Here is a 19,867-nt window from a genome sequence, read left to right on the forward strand (position 1 = left end):
CCATGAGCATTCATGTACAAGTATTTTTAAGGACATATGCTTTCATTTCTCTTGAGTAAATACGCAAGAGTAGAATGGATGGATTGCATAGTAGGTGTGTGTTTTTACTTTTTTAAGAAACCGCTGAACTGTTTCTCCAAGATGGACACATTTTAAAACATAAATGAGTATTGAATTATTTTGTGGTACCCAATGTCAAAATATTATCGTCAAGGACCCACACCATCTATATAAATAACAAGACAATATAAATAGAAAAGAGTATTTCTTGAAAGGAAATGCCTAGAAAGTAAAAACTAAGGGAATGTCTTGGCATCTGTCAAATGAATCTTATACTTTCTTTATCTATTCTAGCTTGGGTAGTTCTTTTAATTACAAAAAAAAAAACCATTTCAGCAGTTGCATGGCTGTGTGATGTAATAGTGAAGTCAATTATTTCTTTTTCCTTCTACAGATAATCCTTTGCTTGTTGTGAGGCCACCAGGTAAGTTTCTCTTCTTGATAAACTTGACATTCTAGTAATCAAGTTGAATATTGAATATGAGATTGTTATGGTTACAGGTAGACGCGCTGAACCGCTTTTGTATTTTCGTAATTTTCTGACAACTTCTATGGTTTCTTTGCACCCATCATCCTAATCTAGGGAAAAGCATGTTCTGGAAATTTTTAAATAGGGCCATAGCAGCCAATATCTATAAAAACCATTATGGGTGGCCAGTATCTATGAAAATAGATAACTTTATTTTCATAACCCCTTTGAATATTTTAAATTGCTGAAAAGATAGCAAAATGCATTAAGTGTACGACAAAATTTTACTTTGTTTTTCAAATAAACCAAGAAAGACCTATTGCTTAAGTTCAAGACTGGTCTTATGAGTGACAAGAACAGGAGGTGCCCGTGCTGAGGGATTTTGGGGGTGGGGAGGTAGGGTGACGTGCCCTGCAAGGTCAAATTTGCCATTATAGCTTATGTTCCTTGGCTTAAATTAGGCTTTTTCTTACTCTGAGAATCCTTATAGAAATGCAAACACGTTAACTGCATTCAGGTACAAGGAACTCACCAGTTGTACTTCAGTACAAAGAAAGAAGAGAAAAGACAGACAGAGAGAGAGAGAGACCACCGGGAGGTGGGAAAACTGCTCAGAAAAGCCCTGAGAGAAGGGGAAGTCCCAGTGAATAAATCAAATTCTCCGGTATTTTGTACAAGAATAAACACTGTGAAACGCCATGACTTAGAAGGTGTGCTGTGTGTCGTCCAGGTGGTGAGCCCATCTGGATCCCATTTGCTTTCAAACATGACCCTGGCTACACGGACTGCCACGGCCGACAGTATGTGAAGCGGACGTGGTACAGAAAGTTTGTGGGAGTCGTTCTTTGTAATTCACTGCGGTATAAGATCTACCTCAGTGATAACCTGAAAGGTAGGTCTTTAGGGATGCTGTGCTATGGGAAGGTGTGGAAAGCTTTTAGTTTATTAGATGCTAACTTGACGTAGCAGGTGCATCAGAATGCATTTGAGGTATGGACCCATCACATCTCAGTCTGGCTCAAGTGCAAGCCAGTTTTGCAGGCTCTATTCTGGACTAGTATTTACATAGGTACCCAGGAATATATGTATATATTTTAAATCTACTACTTTTTAGGAATGAAATCCAAAATTCTCTTAGAAACTTAAAGGCTGTTTTTCTTTGTTGTTAATCCCATAACATTAACAATGAAGAAAAATGGCCTTTAAGTTTCTTTAAGGTATGAGTGTAAGCTGGAAGTATTGAGGAGAAGTACCCCCTACGATTTTTGCCATTGGAACAACTTTACAGAGAAACAATGTGGATGGTGAAACATATATGAGGTGCACTATTTGTTCTGTGTCCAAAACTTACACTGTTTTCATCATGGTAGGGGATTAAAACAAAGAATAACATACGTATTTACTTTGAACTACTAACATTTCAAAGTACCATTTCTCCCCCGCTGGTTTTAACTCACCCACTTACCCAAAATTGTTTTGTATTTCAAAATTTGCACAACTTTTAATTTTTCTAGTACATACATTTAAAAAGAAAGAAAACTTGCCCTCAGCTGGTTTATATGTTGTCAGACGTCAGGTTTTTTGTTGTTTTGTTTCTTGCTGCTGCTCATCATTTCTAGATAATGTCAAAATCTCCCCAACCATCCCCCACCCTTGCAATTTCTCCGTGTACATGCCTCTCCCTACAACCAGTCTGTTCGTTTCTTGCTGCTCTTTTTTCCCTCTTGCACACTGTCCTTTTGCTCCATGAGAGGCTACACAGCCATGTCTGGTATCCCAGGGTTGAGAGAAACACCTTTGCCCTACTGTGCAGCTCTGGTTCAGGACCAAGGACAGCGCCTCATGCTGCAGACACACCCCCTACTTCTAGTTATGTACGAAAATAGTTTCTTCTATTTTTCTAGGTATTCATGCTTTTCATAATTACTTCATGATACGTTCTCTGCCTATCAGAGTTTCCTCCTTGTTTTTAAACCAAAGAGTAGAAAGGTCTCCCATCTACGGGCTGAAAATGCCTATAATATTAGTAGTTTCCATTTAATGAACAATTGCTAAGTATTTAGCACACACGAGCCTGCTGAATCCTTATAACACTTTGAAACCGGTGCCATTATCACCATCTTTCAAACATGGAAAGTGCGACACACAGAGCTGAAGTCACGCGCCCACTTCAAAGCTTGTGCAAATCCCTCAGCCAGCGCGGCGGTTCTGGAGCAGCCAGTGACTCATCGCCTTCCTTTACGCAGATACATTCTACAGCATTGGGGACAGTTGGGGAAGAGGTGAAGACCATTGTCAATTTGTGGATTCACACCTGGATGGAAGAACGGGGCCTCAGTCCTACATAGAAGCCCTCCCTACCACTCAAGGTAATGTGAACCAAGGCCCAGTGTAATATACTGGGGGGTGGAGAGGAGGGCTGACATAAGGAGAAAGTTCACTGTAGCTCTGCATTTGGTTTACCATTTGAAGATGGATATTAGCAGAATTTTGGAGCATAAAAATAAGGAAGAAACAAAATACTCCTACCACATGCTGGGTTTAGGGTGAGCCTTGGAGAGGTAGGGACACAAAGGAATATTAGACCTTACCTCTACCCTCAGGAAACGTGGTCAGTAATTGGGAAGGGAGGATAAATATGTGAAAGGTAACTAAGAGCAAGCAACTTAAAGTACAAATAATGACAAGAGTTAAGTCACATGATTGTCGCATTGTCAGGTAATTGTGCAGATTATAGTTACTCTCTGAGTTCAAAGGGTGGGGGCTGGGCTTCCCTGGTGGCGAAGTGGTTGAGAGTCTGCCTGCCGATGCAGGGGACACGGGTTCGTGCCCCGGTCCGGGAAGATCCCACATGCCGTGGAGCGGCTGGGCCCGTGAGCCATGGCCGTTGAGCCTGCGCGTCCGGAGCCTGTGCTCCACAACAGGAGAGGCCACAACAGTGAGAGGCCCGTGTACCGCAAAAAAAAAAGGGCAGGGCTGCCGCTTGAGGCTTCCAGGGAAGGTTTTCAGAAGAGGCAGAGTCTGAGCTGAGTCATAAAAATACATGCAAAGATTAGAGGGCCTTCCAGGTGGAGAATGCCATGAACAAGGGTCCCAAGAAAGAAAAAATAAACAAATACAAACCAACCATGATATGCTTCAGGAGATCATGTATCAGCTATTTCATGATGGCATTGCAAGGTGAAAGTAAGTGTATTAATCTCAAAGTTAACAACATGTAATACATTACTAACTGCCCCAAGCCCCCAAATAAACAAACAGAACAACTGAATGAAGTCCAGCAGTTTAGTGACCTGGCATTTTTTTAAGATATAAGATGCTCTGATCTTTAACATTTTTTAGTTTGGAAAAAAATACCATAGGTGGTACAAAGATTACCCATTTTCAAAAAATTAAGATACATTAAAATACACAAAACAGTAAAACAAGTATGTTAGGCAGGGTTCTCCAGAGAAACAGAACCAACGGGAGATGGAGAGAGGGAAAGAGACAGAGGTGGAGAGAGGGAAAGAGAGAGACAGAACAACATATATGTTAAGGAACTGGCTCTATGATTGTGGAGGCTGGCAGGTCCAAAGGCTACAGGGTGGGCCAGCAAGCCTGCTAGAGACCCCGGGAAGAGCCAATGCTGCAGTTAGTCCAAAGGCAGGCTTCTGTCGGAAGACCCCTCTCTTCAGGGAAAGTCAGTCCTTTCCTACTAGGGCCTTCAACTAATTGGGTGAGGCCCACCCACATTGTGGAGAGTAATCTGCTTTACTTAAAGTCTGCTGATTGAAATGTTAATCTCATCTAGAAAATAATTTCACAGAAACACCTAGAATAATATTTGACCAAATAGCTGGACGCCATGTCCTAGCCAAGTTGACATAGAAAATTAACAATCACAATAAACATGCATAATACACCACATCTCTTAATTGTTTCAGGATCTTGCAGTGCCCCAGGGTTAGTATTAAATGCATCATTTGTATTTCACTGTGTTTCTGTGACTGTTGTCATGGTTTGGGCTCTGAACAGAGGTGCTGGTTCATCAGAAACTCAAGGGCGGAATGGCAGGTAACCTTTCATCGTACAAGAGGACACAGGGCCAAAGGGGTGAGAGCAGTTGTTGAGTTGCCAACATTTTTTGAGGAGGTTGGAGCATCACTTCTTCTTGAAAGGAGAAGTGGTCAGAACTGCTACAGGATTCTTTCCTCTGAGAGGTTTACTTGAAAGATCTGAAAGTCTACCACGGATTCCGAGAGGTAAATCTTGGAGGCCTGCGGTTCTAGGCAAGTCAGGGGCCCCAGATTCTGTGGGAATCTTGGTTAAGGTTGCTTGCCCAGCTCAGGGCCTGCCCTACTGGGAGTGCTCCATTGTGATTGACTAAAATGATCCTCCTCTGTGGAGAGAGAGAGAGAGAGAGAGAGAGGCGTCACACATGTGGAGACTGGATTATCCCCACAAATCATCCTTGGGATAAACCTCCGAGGGTGGGTGTTGTGACTCCACACAAAAATGGTCGTATTTATTTGGAAGTAACTTTTGTCACAAGAACAACTTATCAGAAATCTTCTGTCCGAAAGGAGGTTGTTAGGATGAGGCTTCTTCCAGTTGGTTCAGATGCTTTTGATGCTACGATGCAGACACCAATTCCAAGTGTGGGTTCTTTTCCCGCACCACCAGGCAATTCTCCAACACCAGCGGGTGCTCTACAGTTCAAATCTGTACTGAAACCATTTACCCAGAGATAGCATCAGATGCCACAGTTTCAGACCTCAGTCCTACAAGACTGCCCCCCTTCATGCACTTTAGATGCCGATCACAAGTCCACCGTGTCACCTGTCCTTCTGATAAGGACAGGCTATAAATCAGAGGTTCCCATGACCCCCTCTTTGGATTTGATTAACTTGCCAGAGGGGCTCACAAAACTCGGAGAGACATTTCACGTACTAAATTGCGGTTTATTATAAAAGGAGGGAACTTGGGAAGAGCCAGGCGGAGGAGATGCTTAGGGCAAGGTATGGGGAAGGGCAGGGAGCACCCAGGCCCCTTCGAAGCACCACTCTGCCTGAATCTCCATGTGCTCGCCAGCCTGCAAGCTCTCCGAACCTGTCCTTTGGGACAGGTTTTCTGGAGGCTTCATTACATTGGCACAATTGACGAAATCATTGGCCAGTGGTGATTGAGCTCAATCTCCAGCCCCTCTCTCCTCCCTGCAAGTTGTGGGCGGGGCCGAAGGTTCCCCCCCACAATCACGCGGTTGGTTCCTCTGGCGACCCGCCCTCATCCTTAGATGCTTTCCGAAAGTCACGTCATTAGCATAAACTCCGCGTGGTTGAACAGGGTTTACTGTGAACATAATGATGTTCCACACAGCTTTATAGCTCTTGTCACTCGGGAAATTCCAAGGGCTTCAGGAGCTCTGTGCCAACAATGGAGATGAAGACCTAATATACATTTTCTATTATAAATCACAATATTACTGATTATTCTTTCCCTTTCTTTCCTTTTACCTTCCAGGCTACTATCGCCAGTACCGCCAGGAGCCAGTCAGCTTTGGCAACATAGGTTTTGGAACCCCCTACTACTACGTGGGCTGGTATGAGTGTGGGGTTTCCATCCCAGGGAAGTGGTAACCACAGGACGGTCGTGCTGGAAGCTCGTCCTGCCCGGCCCCCTTGACTAACCTGCACTAGGGCCTGTGAGCAGGAGAAGGGATGGTGTCCCAAGCTTCACTGTCCCCAGTGTCAGCAAGGCCACACGGTGGACACCGGACACTTCAGGCATCTTTGGTCTGGAGCTCAGTCCTACTTCTTGGCCTGGACCGCACACAGGATTCAATGTTGCTGTTAACTTTGCTTCTCCACATGTTTTGCTTGTAATAGCTCATCCCAGAGACGGCAGACGTGCGCAGCTACCAGGACGCCTGGTGTGATTTTCGTACTTTTTAGGCACAAAGTTCAGACACTTTGGTGTCTCCAGGGATCAGCATACACACGCTGTGCTTGCTTTGTGGAACACCACCCGTGTTCTTTTTTCTCACTGGACCCCTCCAAAAGTAGCTAAATTTAAGCTTTGGATCCCTTTCTATGCAGTAGAACTGAATTACTAAAAATGCCACCAAAGGAAATGTAGCCTACTTAAGATTTATTCTATGGACTTAACCCACCACTAGACCAATTGTATCAAATCTTACTTGTAAATTCTCAATTTTGATATATATATATATGTATATATGCATATACATATCCACACTTGTCTGCAAAGACTGATTAAAATTGCTAAGTGTGTACTTGTTCACTAGATAAATGTGTGTGGGACTTTTTGGAGCAGAGGCGCTGTATATTAACATCTTTTTAGAAGGGTCCAGAGAACAGGTACTCTGTGTAACACGGCAAGAACGGCAAGGCATGTGTTCTTTCTGTGAGCGCTGCTGAGCTGTGGAAATGACTGGGATGCAGCAATGCTAGCTGTGAGCCGGTGGCAAACTGTGTGATTGCCACCTTCCATCCTCGTGTGAGAAATGGACTGGTGGTCTCTGTGTGGACATATCCAGTCAGTTTCCAGATGAAGATTTTAGGTCCCAGATGATTTTGAAATCCAGTTTAAAAAGACTTCTTTCGCCTTTGCCGCCTAGCTCAGTATGTACTCCTTGAAATAGAAGCATCTTAACCCTCTCAGCTGCAGCATGAGAGAGTTTATTTAATGACACTTTAATTCTTCTTAAAACGTGGTGTCCTTTCCACGTGAGTGGCACCTCTGCGTCCTCAGGCAGCTCTGGGGAACGGAGGGTTTGTCTTTCCTAAGCTTCAGGGTAGAAGAACCAGTAGTGGGAACGAGCCAGAGGCAGACACACTTCTGGGGCCTGGGGGCTGTACCACTACGTAAATGATGTAATGGCAGAAAGTGTTCCGCCAACTGGAATCAGTTATTTTCGGTGCCAGCAGCGTGTTGAGGTGAAGCCTGATGTGTCCAGTAGGTTTGGAGATAAAACAGGAAACAAGTCACTGCGGGATTTTTGTGATGGGGCAGCGGGAGCTGACATCTTCCCCAGTGGCCACAGTTCCCTCTTCTACGGTAAATGACAGTGAAGAAAATGCAGGCGTTCTGACAGTCTGGGAAAATACTAGGATAGGAATCTTCTGGGTTTCTGGGGCTCTTGTACATAAAAGGGGAATTGTTTTAAAGGGTGTCTAAAAAACACCTATTTTCCACACTAACATTCAGACATGCTTCACAATAACAAGCAAGGATAAGATCTTTAAATATAAGTGAATTTTCCTAATAAACCCATCTTTGTTCTGGGGCCTCCCGCGGAAGAGATGGGGGATCAGGTCCAGCATAGAGATGCAGGCATCTCTCCTCCGTGATTCACACTTTCATACATTAAACGTCGTGTTCCCTGTCGGCCTCACCCTGAAAGGTTTTACACTCATTTCATACACAGAAGGACACGTTTCCCTCAGAAGGATTTTATCCTTACTTCCCAGAAATACAAAGATTGCACTGGTGTTCATTCAGGCAATGTTTTTTGAGCCCCACCTGGAACCTTAGACTGTATTTGATTCTGGAAAGCTGAACTTTGATTACAAAGAGATGTTTGCAGTTCTTTATAGAAATTACTGCAAATCCCAGATGATAGCACAACCGAAACAAAAACACTGAATTTATACAAAAAGGTGATAGTATTCTCAATACTCTTGCCAAATTAGGTTATGCAATAGTTCAAATGAGTCCACCACAGTGGTCACATCAAGTTTCTAGTGCTGTGTGGTCCTGGAGGACACGTTTTAGGGACTCCATTGGCAGCAGGATGCCAAGAAGGGGACATTCAAGATAGTAGAGGGTCTGGAAACCATTCCATGTCAAGTTAGAAGAGTTTAATTACCAAATGAGCCTTGTTGGAAAATACTGAGCTGTTCATTGCTAAAAAACCTTAAATATAGCTGGAAATGTCTAAACTTGCAATTTGAGGCCCTCAGCCTGTTTTTAATTGGCCTATGAGCTCAGAATGGTTTTTCTATGCATTTAAAGGGTTGTAAACAAAACAAACAAACAGTCCAAGCAAAAACACCAATGATGTGCAATGGAGACCATGTGTGGTTCCAAGGCCTAAAATATTTACCCTATAAGACAGTCTGTATAGCTGTAGATAAGAGTTTTCTTGAGGTTTAACGAAGGCTTTAGCAAAGTCCAGATTTTACGTAGCACATGCTACGTAATAGATGTTTGTTGGCCCTTCTCTGACTTGAGTTATATTTATTATCTAACTAGCAAATCTGAACTCTGCATTGAGCGGTTGATCCGGGTCCCCCAGTTTCCTGTCGGTCAAGCCCTCTGTGCTGTGGTCTCGGGAAGTATTATGGTCTCTAGGGGACTTCATGCATATTTAATATAACCATTTGGTTAGAACATAATTTCCAGCTTTTACCAGATGAGTTTTGACTTATTTTTTTCCCCTTTTTGACCTATTCAAGCCATATATCTTGGTCAGTTCAGGAGGGTGGGGAATTTGAGAATGTGGTGATGAATGGGGTTAAAACACGTTTGCCTCTCTGCACAGAACACAGATCTTAGTCACTATGTATAATTATAACCCCACTGTTGGTCCAGTGGTTAGGACTCTGCACTTCCACTGCTGGGGACACGGGTTCAATCCCTAGTCGGGGAACTACTAGATCCCGCATGCTGTGCAGCGCAGCCAAAACAAAACAAACAAAAAAATAAAGATGAGGAAACTGAAGAAAAGGACTGTTCAAGGATACACAGCCTCAAACTGGGTGGATCCGGCCAGAATGAGCCTTGTGCTTCAGAATGGTTCCTTTCAGTATATATAGTTATCCTAAAGTCAGGTAGAAAAGTAAAACTCAAACAATGCAAAAATCCGTCCTTAATGAAAAGCACAAGTGTATTTCTTACAAACTTCTAAAACAACAACAACAGTAAAACAATTCCACCAGTAGAATCAGCCCACACTTCTGCAACAGAATACAGGTTGTAGGTGCCTTAAAATCATCTCCTTAAGATGTAACTATCTTGCAGTTGGAGACAAGAAGTGAGTCTAAAAATATCTTCCCAATCACCCCATGTCCCCATTCTCAGATTAGGCTGAGTCAGGAAAACTGTATGAAAACACAAAGTGTACTTGTCACGAATGGCGATCGAGTTTAAATATTAATTGTAAGATGATCAATGTGCACATTTAAAAAATCATGACGAGAGCTAAGCACATAAGGAGTTATGATAAAAGGGAAATAAAATCAACACAGAAATGGAGGCTGATAAATTTAACACACACAAAAAATCCTTGGTCCAAATTGGGAAAGCAGTTCTCTCTCAAGAAGAGATTGTTTGTTGGCCAAGAACAGAAATGCCCTCAAGTGTTAAGGAAAGGGTTTAAGTGAGGTTGGACCACGTGGTCTCAGGACAGGGAATAACTTGCAGGAGGTGCTGCCAGGTCGTGGAGGTGAGCGAGCAGTTGTTCTTGCCTCCCTGTCAATGAACAAACACACACCCCTCCAGACTGCCAAGCCGTCTGAGTCCCTCTCAGCTCCCTGTGGTTTTCTGCAACTGTTTGTCAGACCATGCCCATGGTCTTCACGCTCCACCCCGCATCGCCACTCACCTCTATCCGCTTCCCCTCCCACTTCGGGAGACCCCACCTCACTCCACCAGGCAGATGGCAGATCTCCACGCACCTGCAGCCGCGTCCATCCTGCCGTCCTCACAAAGAGCTGCCCCCTCCGGCCCAGGACCAGACTCTGATCTGGAACTGCAGTGTCTCCCTTTTGAAAGATCCTTCCCCAACATTCAGACGTGCTTAGTGCTTCTCATTTAAAAAAATTTTTAATTCGAATTAAAAAATTTTTCAACACCCGTGGTCCCCTTCAGCTACTCCCTTCACACTGTGCTGGCTTTGAGCTCAGTTCCTGAATTAATCACCCCCATTCCATCCCCTCACCCCCCACTCCCCTGTATTTCTTACACAGCCACACCCTGGCCTCTCACAGCTCAGCTCTCCCAGGTCTCTCCTGGTGGCTACATCCTGTGGACACTGGTCAGGCTATTTCTGTTGTGATCTTTCGGCGGCACGTGACAGCGTGTCCTTGAGCCATCTCCTACCTGGATCTTCCCTCCCAGCTCCAAAGGCATCCGAGCCTTCCTGGTCCTTGCTTAAGGGGCTTTGGTGTTTCAGGGTGACTCTGGCCACTTTCTCCCCTGGCTTTTCTTTCAAAAGCCTAAACACATAAAGAGATTATTTGAGGTGGGGGAGGAGGAAGGTGGGTATTATGGGGTCTTTGTGGAGTGGGGGGAAGATGGGTAAGAGCAGTGCAGGAGACATCCCCCCAAGACAGGGGGAGGACGCTGGTTGGGGTTCTAGGAGGAGCAGGGCCCCACAGACCTCTCTCTCCCCATCTCCCTGGGAATACAGCGGGGTGAGGAGGACCATGGGGAGCTGATGAGGCTGGACCTGGGTGAAGGGAGGCTTCCAGCTCACCCCATCCGAGCCCATCCCACCCCATGGGGCTGGAAGCAGGAGGGTGTCTGCCTTCCAGGGCCATGGAGGCCTGGGTGGTGGACACTGCATTAGTGACAACCATGCCTCTCTTTCACAAAGCAGATGTCAACTGAATCCAAAATACATGCCGGACATCCTTCTAGACCCTTTTCCAGGCTGCAAGGTGCCCAAAATACACACGATCCCTGCCCTCGTGGAGACTGTATCCTCGCGGAGCAGGCAGAAGACACACAAGCCAGTAACCAGGTGTCAGCTGGTGGAAGTGAATGGGACAAATAGAGCAGATGACTGTGTCGTGGGCAAGTGGGGACCTAAAGCAGCAAAGAGGCTCCTCAATGGCTGGAGAGAAGGGAGGTGGGCATGGAGGGAGCACCAGCAACACCTGAGACCGAAGGGTTTCTGCCTTGGCATGTGGGATCTCAGGCTTGACTTTTAAAGGCAATAATAAAATAATGCTCATTTTCTGGTCTTTGAATTCAGTAGAACTAACCTAGTCGACCTAGTTATGTTGCTAAAACTTTGACACTGTAAAGGAAAATGTCTTGTTCCTGTCCCACCCAAGGGAGGGCTGACCCCAATCCAAGTCCACCCATCCAACTAATCACCCATCTTCAAGATCCACACATCTAGGGGAGAGGAGAGGGACAGCAGGGGTCGTGCACCCAGAATCACCCAGCCGGGCCTCGTCCCTCCTCTCAACAGTGATTGGCTACTGACTTTATATTTGGGTGGAAAAAGGGTCCTTTTGTAATTTTCCCAGAACAAAAGGCATTTACCTCATGATAAGCTGAAATCTCCCTTCCAACAGGAAAATTAATTGGTGTCTACCTTTCCTGGAACTTTGCCATACCAGTTTCCACTCCTCACTGAATTACCAGTTTTATGAAGGCAGAGGCTGTAACAGAGCAGGACCCTATGGGGCCTTCCCAGAACAGATGCCCCCCCACCATGTCATCTGCCTGCCTTTTGTCTGTAGAAAAATTCTAGTCAAAGAATAAGTTTAATCAGAGAAGTGAGAAATTGCAGAAAGAAAGGAAAACAGTCAGGCAAGACACAATAATCATAGTTTAGCCATTAAACGAAGTCAAGGACTTCTAGTTCCTCCTCAAGAGCGATAGGTAATATCCTGAGTCATAACCTTTGAGCTGTTTTTCAGATACCAAAACCCCCACCAGGTGGAAGAAGTTAACTGTGTGCTGCCCACAAGCACGGAGACCCCAGACTGGCTGGAACCAGAAGGTTGATGATATTGACTCCCAATTACATCACCACGAACCAGTCAGAAGCATGACCACGAGCTGATCACACACCCCACAATCCCCTTCCCTCACCCTGTTTTTAAAAACCTTTCCCTGAAAGTCTTCGGGAAGTTCGTGTCTTTTGAGCACTAGCTTCCTGGACTCCTTGTTTGGTACCTGCAATAAATGCTGCACTTTCTTTCAGCACAACCCAGTGTCAGTAGATTGGCTTTACTGTGTGTGACCGAGCGGACCCAAGTTTGGTTCGGTAACAAGGCCACATCTGTTATTTCATTTACTATATCACATCCTGCCATCTAACTCAGAGCGCGGTGCTCTGTGCTCTTCTCTAAGTGCATTTCTTCCATGTGTCCTACTTTGTTCACTCTGCTGGCCCTGTTCACTTTGTTTCAGAGAATTTGAGGCCAAGATCATTTTCTCAAGGAAGTCCCATTGCCATGGAGAAATCTGTCCAGTGTCTGACAATGGTCCTCTGTTAGTTTATTTCCAGTTCTGTGACAATGTTTTTGGTTTCTGTGACTTTTTTTCCATTTAGAAATTGGAGATGAGATACACTGTAGGTCATTTGTAACATAGAACCTGGAATATAAAAGGTTGGTAAATCAAGCCTATTTCGTTTTTTTCTTTCTATCTGATAGCAGGGAAACTTGTAGTTGGGCAAAAAAAAAAATTGAGCAGGGAAGGAAAAACCCATGCAAATAGGGGTCCCAAGAACTTTACTCCTTCCCCTGTCTTCCAGAAGGCTGGTTGATGCCAGGTAGTAGAAGGGCCTGGGTGGGAGCTGTGTCTCAGGCTAGGGAAGAGGTGGCAAGAAAGATTCTAAAGATGGACTTCTATGTTGACTTCTTGCCTTCCTGCTCCTCTCTGGCCTGTCTTTCATGTCTTTGCAGTCTACTTGTACTGGACAGGACCCCTCAGAGCACCTGCAATTTACACTTCCATCCACTGTCCCTTTCTGAGAAAAGCAGCTTTGTGAAGGAGCAAAAGTTGGCTACACTGTCCAATTCTCGTTGGACAAGAACAGTTCTGGAACTGCAGCATGACAGTAGGGAATGTTGAGATGCCTCCATCAGATTACATATCCCTTATGGAGTTGATAGGTAGGTAGATAGTAGACAGATGAATGGATGGATGGATGGATGAATGGATGGATAGATAGATAGATAGATGATAGATAGATAGATAGATAGATAGATAGATAGATAGATAGATTAGGGAGAATAACAACATCAAGATTTTCAACAGTGATACCAAGAGAGAGGCTCAGGGAGCAAGAGAGACACTGGAAGAGCCACGCTGGTCTACAGGTACCACATCTGTCTGTTTGGTCCAGATGTTTGCTCTCAATCAGAAACCTTGGTTTCTGCTCCACAAATTCTTCCCTATCCTTGCTGTCTGCAACTGTTGTCCCATTTCTTCAAAGATGATGCAGCCATCTGAGCAGATATAGACCTTATCCATATTTCATTAATTAAGCAAACATTTATTATTTACTAACTTGTAGAAGGCCCTGTGATGATGGATTAGTATCCCACCAGTAAACAGATGTCACCTTCAAATTAGGATAATTAAAGGAGGTTTAAGAAAGGGATTGTTTATGTAGGTGCAGGTGGGGAAGCACAAGGAATAGTGCACCAGTGGGCTGTTACTACCTGCAGCCTGGAGGGCCAGAGGGATGAGTGGTTGGCAGAATCCAGGAGAGTCTGACAGACAAGCCCAGCTTTAGAGAAGTGATGACCTCACTCAATGGATCAAGCAACCCTGCAGGGAGGGAGCCCAGGTTTCCTCCTGCTCACTCTCCTCCCTTCCTTTTCTCTTTCCCCTTCCTCTCACCTTCCCTCTTATTTCCTGCCAGGGTCCTCGTTACCCAAAGCCACCTGGAAGCCAGGTGGCAAGGAGGCTGGTTGATGAGGTTGAAACAGGTTGGCTCGCGCCACAGAGAGCAGGGTGAAGAAAGGAAGAGAGCAGGTCTGCCGAGACACGATTAGAGGTATCCACCACTTGTGGGAAGTGATAATGCATTTTTTGCAATCATCCGTTACTTTCGGCCCATTATGATACCATTAGCAAAAATTAGTTAAAGACAATTTTTAGAGAGCTCATTTAAATAGAAAGGTCCTTCACACTCCCTTTTCTTCTTGGAGCTGGTAGACTTTCAAGGACATTTAGTTTAAATCATTATACAGTTAAGGAAACTGAGACCCGGAAAGCTGAAATCACCTGCCAAAGGCACACAGCTAGTTACAGGCCCTGCTCTCCCAGCAGCAGGAATGGCAGGTGTGAGCACCTGGCTACCATTCCCATTTCCCTGATTGTGACGGACATTGCTAGTTGATCAAGGCAGAAGAAGCTGCATCACTGTCAACACCGACCTCTCAGCGGTGCTCTCAGTTGAACAGCACCCGTAGTCAAATTCAAACATGCTTGCGGTCCCCACACTACACTGTCTCATCCCTGTAAATGTCTCTTGGGCTTTTTTTTGGCCATGCCGCCCAGCCTGTGGGATCTTAGCTCCCCAACGAGGGATCGAAACTGTGCCCCTTGCAGTGGAAGCGTGGACTCCTAACCACTGGACCGCCTGGGAATTCCCAATGTCTCTTAGTGTTGATTCCTGACAAAAACTAAACTTTCATTCTCAGGGCCCCATATTATGTGGTTGGAATAGAAGAGAAATGATAGTTTGAATGAACTCAGTGTTTTCCACCCCAGGTTTTGCCTTGGTTGACAAACTTGGCCTTGTTCAGCAACAGGTTCTCATTTAGGTCGATTTATCAAGGATTTGCTCAGCGTTTGTTGGGTACTCAGCACTGTGCTGTTTGCTGCTGAGCCCAAAGGGAGAGAAGCTCGGTTTGTGGCCCTCAAAGGTCTAGTCAGCTTCGGGGGAAAAGCACCCACGCCTCACCCTCGCGCGGGGCTGAACCTGGGGTTACTCCTCCCAGCCGCCTCCTGTGAGCCCAGACTCAGGAGCGCTCTGTCTCCTCCCGTGTCCGTCCCTGCGCATGTGCCGCGCACGCACTCTTCATGGCCCTCCCACCTGGCCCTGCGCAGGCATCGCTTCCGGACCACCCGCCAGCCTAACAAGACCCCAGTAAGCCCAACCCCACTACCAAACCTTGGAAGGTTTGGAAATGTATGGATTTGCCTCAGGATGAAAAAGTGCAGCAGTTCACAGATGGATCTCGAAAGCTCCCTATGGGAGCTGGTCCTGCCCTACTAAACTGAGATTCCTTCAGGAATGGCTGTGTATGGCCAGCTGCTCCCGGGCACTACGTGCCCATGCTGGCCCAGGACTTCACGGGACCCAACTGCAGACCCAGGACCATGTCGGGAGAGTGGATGCAACCTAGCTTGTGCCCTCAGTACCTGGTGACGTTTAGCAACAATGTCAGGCTTTCTCCACTGTTCAGCGTTTATCCATCCTTTCTTTAATTCAACAAACTTTCCATGACAACAAGTGCCAGGGAGTGTGAATGAATAACAGACACATAGAGTTCATGCCCATCTCAGAGTTCACACTCTACCCTAAAACAATACTTGAAAAACTGGACTTTTTTTGAAGCTTGGTGAAATAACATCTAAGTGATGCGTATCTTATGTTTGTTTCTCTGTGTGCTGTCATCTCTATTGTTCTATGTCCGTGTAAAGCACAGCTGCTTTGAGACTCTCTAAATTCCATTTCCAACGTTTCTGGGCTGCCTTGTTGTATAGGAAATATTTATTTGGTGACGACTGCTCTGTTCAGCTTTTGATACTGAATTGGAAAATGTGGTCTCTCCTTTGGGAATGTTCTGGTTAATGAAAAACAAATGGTGGTCTGAGAGGTACAAAGCTTGTTGACCAGTCCAGAAGATTTTCTTGGTATAAATTCACGGCTTTTTCTGTAGTCAGGATATTTCATGTACTGACTGAGTTGGAATACACCTTGTAATCTGCTTCACAGTTCAAATACAAGGTGAATACCGTTAATACACCCACCCATACATCTATAATAGCCAATTGTCCTTACTAAGTTCCAGAGACCTTTCCAAGTACAGAGTCATTCTTTGTTTTCATTTTTTATTTTTAAGCCATTTTATTGAGCTATGAGTAACGTACAAAAAGGTGTGTATAATTAATATATAAAACTTGATGAGTTTGCAGATAAGTCTACACTTGTGAAACCAACACCACAATCTATGCCACAAACGTGTCTCACCTTCGAAAGTTTCCTCACACCCTCTTTATTTATTATTATTTTCGCATGTGATAAGAACACAGTGTAAGATCTACACTCTTGGGGCTTCCCTGGTGGCGCAGTGGTTGAGAGTCCGCCTGCCGATGCAGGGGACGCAGGTTCGTGCCCCGGTCCGGGAAGATCCCACATGCCGCGGAGCGGCTGGGCCCGTGAGCCATGGCCGCTGAGCCTGCGCGTCCGGAGCCTGTGCTCCACAACGGGAGAGGCCACAACAGTGAGAGGCCCGCGTACCGCGAAAAACAAAAATCTACACTCTTTGCAAATTTTTAAGTATATAATCCAGTGTTACTATAGCCCCTATGCTGTACAGTGGATCTCTATGACTTACTCATCTTGCATAATTGAAACTTTGCAGACTACTAACTCTTCATTTTCCCCTCTCCCAGTCCTTGGCAACCATCATTCCACTCTCTGCTTCTACGAGTCTGACTATTTTAGATTCCTCCTATAAGTGGAATCATTAGTACATGACCTTTGTGACTGACTTATTTCACACAGCTTAATGTCCTCTGGGTTCAAACATGTCCTCCTTTTCTAAGGCTGAATAACATTCCTGTGTGAGTGTGTGTGTATGTATAATGTGTTTTTACTCACCTAAAATTTTTTTCTGTTCAGTAGAATTCACGCTTTGTGAATTCTGTGAATCTTGATAAATTCATACAGTCATGTAACCACCAATATAATTAAATTCCATCACCCCCCAAATTTCTATTCCCCATCACCAGCCCTGTCACCAACTGACCTGTTTTCTATCTTTATAATTTCACCTTTTCCAGAATGTCATGTAAAAGGGACCATACAGACTTCTGAGCCTGCCTTCACTCTGAATGAGCTTAATGCCTTTGAGATTCGTACCTGGTGTTACTACATGGAGTCATCCTTTCACCTCCTGAGTACTGTTCCATTGTATAAATACGCCACAGTGTGATTATGCACTTACCAGATGGAAGGACATTTGAGTAGTTTCTGATTTGGGGTGCTTGTGTATAAAGCCGCTATAAATGTTCGTGTACAGGACTTTCTGCGAACATAAGCTTTTATTTCTCCAGGAGTGGACTTTCTTAGTCATATGTTAAGTGTGTGTGTGTTTGCCTTTGTCTGAAACTGTCAAAATGCTTTCTAAAGTGGAGTACCATTTGCATTCTTACTGGTAGTGTGTGAGAGTTTCAGTCATTCTACATCTTTGCCAGCACCTGGATTTTTCTATTTTAAAACTTTAGCCACTCTCACAGGTGTGGAGTGATGTCTCACTGTGGTTTTAATTTGCATTTCCCTAATGACTAATGATGTTGAGCATCTCTTCATGTGCCATCCAGATATCGTCGAAGTGAAGTGTCTTAAAATATTTTGTCCATTTCTTTTAATTGGGTTGTTTACTTATTTTTACTTGTTTACTATATGAAACATAAATGTTTTATATAGTCTGGAAATGAGTGTTTTGTCAGATACATGATTAACATGTATTTTCTGCCAGTGTGAGGCTTGACTGTTTACTTTTCTTAACAGTGTCTTCTATGTAGCACAAGTTTTAAATTTTATTCGTTTAGTTTATCAAGTTTTTCCTTTTATGAATTGTGATTTTAGTGAAATAATTAAGAAATTACAAAGATTTCCTCTTATGTTTTCTTCTAGAAGTTTTATAATTTTAGCTCTTAGTTGTAGGTCTATAATCCATTGTGAGCTAATTTTTGTGGAAGATGTGAGGTATAGGTTGATGTTCTTTTTCTTTCTGCATATGCAGAAAAAATGTTCTAACATTATTTGTTGAAAAGACAAGCCTTTCTCCATTCAGTTGCCTCTATTGAAATTCAGTTGATATGTATGTGGGGGTCTATTTATGGATTCTATGTTCTGTTCCATTGGTTTATCTTTACATCAATACCACAGTCTTTTTTTTTTTTTTTTTTGTAGCTTTGTAATGTCTTGAACTCACACAAGCTATCCAACTTTGCCCTTCTTTTGCAAAATCATTTGCCTATTCAAGTCCCTTTGCCTTTCCATAGCAATTTTAGAATCTGCTTGTCAGTTCCTACCAAAAAAATGTATTGTGGGACTGGCATTACATTGAATCAATGACAAATTTGGGAAGAATTCATATCTTAATGATACTGAGTCTCCCAGTCCATGAATTTGATATATCTTTTGATTTATATAGATCTTATTTGATTTCTATCAGCAATGTTTTTAGTTTCCAGGATACAAATCCTGTGTATATTTTGTTGGACTTATGTCTAAATAGTTCACATTTTTTTGGCAATACTATAAATGGTACTTAAAAAATTTATTTCCAATTGCTTATTGCTAGTATATAGAATTACAATTTATTTTGTATGTTGGCCTTATGTCCCCAATCATGCTAAACACACTTATTAGTTTTAGGAGACATTTTTTGACATCTTGGAACTTTCTACATAGGCAATCATATCATCTATGAATAGAGACAGGCTTATTTCTTCCTTCCCAATATATATGCACTTTACTTCTTTTTCTTGCCTATCACTCTGCTAGGACCTCCAGTGTGATGATGAATAGGAAAGGTGAAAGAAGACATCTTTGCCTTGTTCCTGATTTTAGGAGGAAAGCATTTAGTCTTTCACCACTAAGCATGATGTTAACTGTAAGCTTTTCTTGTAGATTCCTTTTATCTTGTACTTACTCTCTTTTATTCCTAGTTTCTTTTGAATTATTGTTATTAATGAATATTGAATTTTGTCAAACTATCTATTGAGATAGTTTTTATTATTTTACCTGTTGATATAGTGAATTATATCATTAGATTTCAAATATACAACCCATCTTGCATTCCTGGAATAAACCTCATTTGGCCATGATGTAGTATTATTGTTATTTTAATATACTGTTAATTTCAATTTTCTAGTATTTTTGTTGAGCATTCTTGCAACATGCTCATGAGAGATAATAAAAAGTACAACTATTCTTCTCTGACGAACAGTCTGCCCTTAGTTCTTTGCTTTCTGAGAGCCAACCACCATTCCTAAATGCAGGCTGTTTCCTGTGTCTGTTGCCACGTTAGGGTGGATGAAATCCTGGCATTGTTATGGGCTCATTAATCACCCAGAACCATTGCTCGTATGCTTAGGTTTTGAATAAACCCCAAAGACATTTGCACAGCCTCTGTCTGCAGTTTTGAATGTCAACCACCGAGTAATAGAAACTTTGTTCCTACATCAATGATCCGTCTATATCTCATGACTAAAATTTTATTCAGCTGGAGCCAAGAAGACTGTCTTTTCCTCGTGAAAAAAAGCTAAAGTCACTTTTATTGCAACTGGCAAATAACAAAAATCTTAATTTAGTCTGAAATCCTAACCTCACTAAGTTTT

At 43.6% G+C, this 19,867-nt stretch overlaps 1 protein-coding gene across 3 annotated transcripts in view; it reads left to right on the forward strand.

Annotated features, from left to right (window-relative positions):
• FNDC1 (fibronectin type III domain containing 1) overlaps window positions 1–6,765 on the forward strand; it is a 113,703-nt gene extending 106,938 nt beyond the window's left edge. For all 3 annotated transcript variants that reach the window (XM_079940019.1, XM_079940020.1, XM_079940018.1), the window contains 4 exons: window positions 455–484; window positions 1,260–1,421; window positions 2,776–2,898; window positions 6,032–6,765. In XM_079940019.1, the coding sequence (XP_079796145.1) occupies window positions 455–484; window positions 1,260–1,421; window positions 2,776–2,898; window positions 6,032–6,147 (431 nt within the window). In that variant the 3' untranslated portion in view covers window positions 6,148–6,765. The remainder of the gene's footprint in view (window positions 1–454; window positions 485–1,259; window positions 1,422–2,775; window positions 2,899–6,031) is intronic.
• Window positions 6,766–19,867: the final 13,102 nt, after the last annotated feature.

This window comes from Stenella coeruleoalba, assembly GCF_951394435.1.
Source record: "Stenella coeruleoalba genome assembly, chromosome: 12".
NCBI classification, from domain to species: domain Eukaryota; kingdom Metazoa; phylum Chordata; class Mammalia; order Artiodactyla; family Delphinidae; genus Stenella; species Stenella coeruleoalba.